General features: G+C 46.3%; 1 protein-coding gene across 3 annotated transcripts in view; it reads right to left on the bottom strand.

The window, feature by feature from the left end:
* Nucleotides 1–1355: 1355 nt before the first annotated feature.
* The window catches only part of slc16a1b (solute carrier family 16 member 1b), a 48957-nt gene continuing 44862 nt past the window's right edge, over nt 1356–5450 (bottom strand). For all 3 annotated transcript variants that reach the window (XM_042096956.1, XM_042096954.1, XM_042096957.1), the window contains 3 exons: nt 5428–5450; nt 4624–5167; nt 1356–2970 (listed from right to left, as the gene is read on the bottom strand). The exon at nt 5428–5450 is cut by the window's right edge and continues 249 nt beyond it. In XM_042096956.1, coding sequence (XP_041952890.1) covers nt 2693–2970; nt 4624–5167; nt 5428–5450 — 845 coding nt within the window. In that variant the 3' untranslated portion in view covers nt 1356–2692. The remainder of the gene's footprint in view (nt 2971–4623; nt 5168–5427) is intronic.

The following is a 5450-nucleotide window of genomic DNA, read 5'->3' on the forward strand; positions in this document are numbered from 1 at the left end:
CACACACGTGCACGCACGCACGCATCAGACTGAAACAGAATGATGAAACGACTGAAATGACTGTTTTACCAACTCGCACATTTGGCCAAGTCCAGTTGCAGTTACATGCTAGCAACAAAGCTCAGCTACTCACTACAAACACACTAGGTATTTGTTTGCACACACACTCACTCTTGTCCAAACACACTTCATATCAACTGAGTGGAAGAACTAACACACACACACACACACACACACACTTCACGGCTTCTGCGGCAATTCTGCCAGAGTGATGTCATCATTGCCATTGCCTCAGTTACCTCATTCCTGCAACCTGATCAATTGGCATCAAATACAATAGAGTGATTATACACTGCTATTACACACGCACACACACACACACACACACACACACAGGCACACAGTCTTAATACAACATACTGTTGAAATACTAAGCAGGCTTTCGATTTTAAAGAGTATTACCAAGTCCTCTTGTCAAAAGGTAATACTATACGTCATTACACACACAGACACACAGAGGTGACATGAAGTTCAAAGACATCACACAGCATGGAATGGCCGCTATCCTGACAACCCATGAAGCCTGAAAGCATGTCCATTTGACAGCGGAGTTTAGCAGAGAGGTGGTATCTAGTTTAGCAGAGGTGGTGTCTAGTTTAGCAGAGGTGGTGTCTAGTTTAGCAGAGGTGGTGTCTAGTTTAGCAGAGGTGGTGTCTAGTTTAGCAGAGGTGGTGTCTAGTTTAGCAGAGGTGGTGTCTAGTTTAGCAGAGGTGGTGTCTAGTCTCCAGTTCAGTAGAGATGGTGTGGAGTTTCTCTAGTTTAGTCGAGATGGCGTGGAGTTTCTCTAGTTTAGTTGACAGGTGGAGTTTCTCTAGTTTAGTGCAGCTGGTGTTCATATAGAAAGTCTGTGAGCTCAAACACCAGCAGTTAGAACTGAGTGTAAAAGTGGTGCGGTCGCCCCCACTTAAGGTTGTGCTCAGGGAAGCCCATGTGGAAACTGCATTAGCCGAGCCAAAATGGCCGACGTTGATGCAGCTGATGAGCCGTAAAGGCTGAGGTTAACGTCCATTCCAAGGCACTGTGTGGACAAAGGCACTAGGCCATCTAAGGCACAGTTATGAAGAACAATTCAAAATGGCTAACATCACGAAACACACACACTAAAATGTGATTTCACTCACACACTACAATCTAAACGTACAGTACATAGCGAGATGGAGAAGTTAATGAAATGCTTCTGTTGCTCTCGCTCACACACACACATCTGAAATACTTATTTTAGTCATAAACACATATGCACATTCACACACTCATCTGAAATGTTTCTGTTACTCAAACACACACATCTATATGCATACACATATATTTGATCACGTATCAGCGTTCTAGCGTAAAATGGAATATGGAGTTAAAAAGTGAGATTTCTACATGGCCTGTGTAGTGAGGTTAGTGGACACATTGCGTTAAAAGGGTGTAGAGTCTACAGGACTCAGAGGAGTGTGTAGAGATCAACTATCGCGGGGCTGAGCCGGAGTCTATGCTACTCTGGTACACGGACATCCCTAAAGACGTCAGGTCTGCGGCTCTCACATCAGACTGTGAGGGTTAACAGCGCAGTGTCATCATCATCATCATCATCATCATCATCAACAGTGCCAGACCACATGTCTGTTTACACTGGGATAGAAAAGCAGTCAAATGTGGGACCAGTGTGTGTGTGTGTGTGTGTGTGTGTGTGTGTGTGTACCAAATGACTACATACTACATGCTATATCTGGGAGGGCTAGTTTGAGGGCCATTTAGGGCTAGTTGTGGGGATTCTAAGGTCACTACTAGCCCCTCTGTCACCTCCTCTCTGCCCCCATGAATCACATCTCTGAACAAAGAGACCATGTTGAGGAGGTTAAGAATCTATGCGCTATACAAATAAATCTGACTTGACTTGAAGAATCTAATCTCAAGTTCAGGGGCAGTCTGGAGTGTTCTGTTTCACGTTCCCATGGGAACAGGGGTGTGAGTGCTCATCTACTTCCTGTTGCCATGGGATGAGATTCAAATCAGAATCACAAATCCAAAAAAGAACAGAGGGACAACTGAGACAATCTATCATTCCTCTACAATACACACACACACACACACACACACACACACACACAGACTGTCAGGTGGTCCAAACGATAGAATCCTACTGCCTGGTCTGTCTAGCAAGTTTTGTTTTGAAGCTGGTGAGGGAACTTGGTATTTACAGGGAGAAATGTTCCAGTCATGACTAAACCTTCTTAAAACTTGTAGTGTGTGCGTGTGTGTGATGTAAATGTGTAGTTTGTGTGTGTGTGTGAAATGCTTCCACATATCCACCTCACCAATCTCATCTTTCTTCTTTGTCAATGTTTGTTCACTAGCATGTCAAGGAGTGTATTTGTTCGTCAGTTTGTATGTGTGTGTGTGTGTGTGTGTGTGGGTGTGTGTGTGTGTGTGTGTGTGTGTGTGTGTTGCTTTGCACTCGTGCCAGCACCTACTACAGTAAAATCACATTTGCTTTGTCCGTATTTCGTTTGTTTGTTTGCTCGTTGCTGTCGTCCGTTTGACCGTTATCTTCCAGTACTCGTGTGGACGGTGACACACCTGCGCTGCGCGGGCCGGGAGGTCAGAGGTGAGAGGTCAGAGTTCACCAGCGCGTGCGTCGCGTGGCCTAGACGGAGTCCTCATTCAGCTGCTCGTCCTCGGGGGGGTTGAGGGGCACGGCTGCGTTAGGCTCCTCCCCCTCCTTCTCGCGGCTGGCGTTGTGGTCGTTGGCCTCCTGTTCGAGGGCGTCGGCCGCGCTGTTGCGCTCCTCCGCACGCTTCTCGCGCTCCAGCAGCGTGTAGTTGATGCCCATCCCCACGAACAGGAAGACGCTCGCCACCACCAGGATCACACCGCACGCCATGTACGTGTACCGGTAGTTATGGTAGACGTCCTTCAGCTTGCCTGCAGGGGGACACACACACACACAAAGAAAATGTCAGGAAATGTCATAAAATATAGTATATAATGTTATAGGTTGTTTTTCACAAACTTGAAGTACATGTTATTTAAGTATATAGACAAACGTATACATATCAGCATCAGTTACTCAATAGCACCCCAGGAGCTCCTAAGGCTCTCTCACAACACACACACACCAGAATTAGACTATGAAAATGTGGAGCAGACAATAGTAGGCTGTCATTAGTTAATCAACACGCACAAAGAAAACTATTTTGAAAATGTAGGCTATGTTTTTGCTTTAACTTTATACACAACTGTGATTGGTCAACTCGCCCTGTGTGTTGAGCCGGCTGCTTCAAGCAACCTGTGGTAGCATCATACTAGTTTGCTAACATAAGCTTTGCAAATAAACTCAGACAGATTTTGGTTACAATGACAGGGTTATCCGATTGTAATCTGTCAGTAACGTTTTGAAATGAACACTTCGTATCGCCAACGAGCGCGGGCCGTATGTTGCCCATGTGTGCTCCATGGACAAATACTGTTTAAATATGTGCAGAATTCCTTTTGCCATTGTTTTCCTAAAATATTCAAGGTCGTCCCCGGAAAAGACATTGCCTGGATGGCAGTATATGTTGCTCAAAATCTGTATACATGATTCAGAATTGATTGTGCTTTGCCAAATGTGCAAGATCCCCATGCAGTAGGCATTAATGCACCTCCAAACCGTCATAGATGTTGGGTTTCGAACTGAGCGCTAAAACAAGTTGGATAGATTGGATACTTAGATAGGCCCTCTCCTCTTTAGCCCAGATGAGTCCATGATTTCCAAAAAAATGGCAAACTTTGATTGGTCCAATCACAGGACCTTTTTCCACGTGACTTCAGTCCATTTTAAACAGGCTCAGGCCCAGATAAGAGGGTGGTATTTTCTGTATCATGTCTCAATACAATTTTAGCTGTTACAATTTTGGCTGCAGTGCCATACAATGACAGGTCTTGAAACAGGTCTGGTATTGATGCAGTGACATCTGAGGTCCAAAAGACCACGGACATCCACTTTGTTTTTCAGCTCTTTCCCTTGTTTGCAAATATTTCTCTGGATTCTCTGAATGTTTTAATAATATTATGTCCTGTAGATGATTAACTCCCCAAATACGTCACAATTTTATGAAGCATTAAAGAAGCATTAAAATGACATTGTTTCATCATTTGTGCGCACAAGTTTACTCAGAGTGATGAATACCCCTACATCTTTACTACTAAGAGACCCTGCCTCTCTGGGATGCTCTTTTTCATACCCAACCGTGTTGCCACTTACCCTGATTAGTTGTGAAATATTCTTCCTTTTGTTTTCTTTCACTTTTCCAGCATTTTGTTACCCCATCCCAACTTTTTTTGGTATCAAATTTGAAATTAACATATATTTTCCATGAAATAGTCAAATTTGTCATTTTCAACATTTGATATGTTGTCTGTGTCCTTTTTGCAACTAAATATGAGTTTAAGAGATTTGTAGATTATCCCATTCTGTTTTTATTCACATTTTACACAACGTCCCAACTTTTTCTGTTTTGGGGTTGTAACACACACACACACACACACACACACACACACACACACACACACACACACACACACACTCCTGCTCACCCAGCAGCGGTGGTCCCAACAGCACGGGGCCACACTCCACGATGGTGACGAGTCCGACGGCGCTGGAGAACCTCTGCGCCCCGACCAGGTCCATGAGCGTCTCGAACAGCACGGAGCTGAGCCAGCCGAACGCAATCCCGAAGAAGACGGCGTAGAGCGCGAAGCCCAGGTAGTCCACCGACAGCGGCGCCAGCAGGTGGCAGATGCCGTTGTACAGCACCGAGGCGGCGAAGAAGTACTGGATACGTGGACGCACCCAGCGCGTGTTGGCCACCAGGCCCATGGAGGGCCGGGCAAACATGTCGGTGAAGGCCAGGATGGACAGCAGGAAGGCGGCCTTCTCCTTGGAGATGCCCTCGTCCTTGGCGTAGTTGCTGAGGAAGATGAGGGGCGAGAAGAGGCCGAAGAACATGACCACATTGCCCAGCAGGTAGAGCAGGAAGCCGCGGTGTTTAAACAGCGTCAGGTCAATGAAGCTGTTGATGACCTCAATGGCCGATCGCTTCTGGGCGGGCTTTGCTACCGCGCTGGACTCCAGCTCCACCTGGGGATCACACACACACACAAGGCTGTGAGTATGCAGTCCTCCGGCTGTGGACCCAACACGTGTGTGTGTGTGTGTGTGTGTGTGTGAGAATGAGAGAGAAGCAACTGCTTTAATCCCAAACCCCCCATCCCCCCCCACCCACCCACACACACAAACACTGGGCTAGGTCTGTTCTGGACATTTCCCCTACACACACACACACAGAGTTATGTCTGATCTGGATCCCCCACACCCAATACACACACACGCACACACACCTTGGGGTCCTCTATCTTGGGTG

Source organism: Alosa sapidissima, chromosome 7, assembly GCF_018492685.1.
Source record: "Alosa sapidissima isolate fAloSap1 chromosome 7, fAloSap1.pri, whole genome shotgun sequence".
Lineage (NCBI taxonomy): Eukaryota > Metazoa > Chordata > Actinopteri > Clupeiformes > Clupeidae > Alosa > Alosa sapidissima.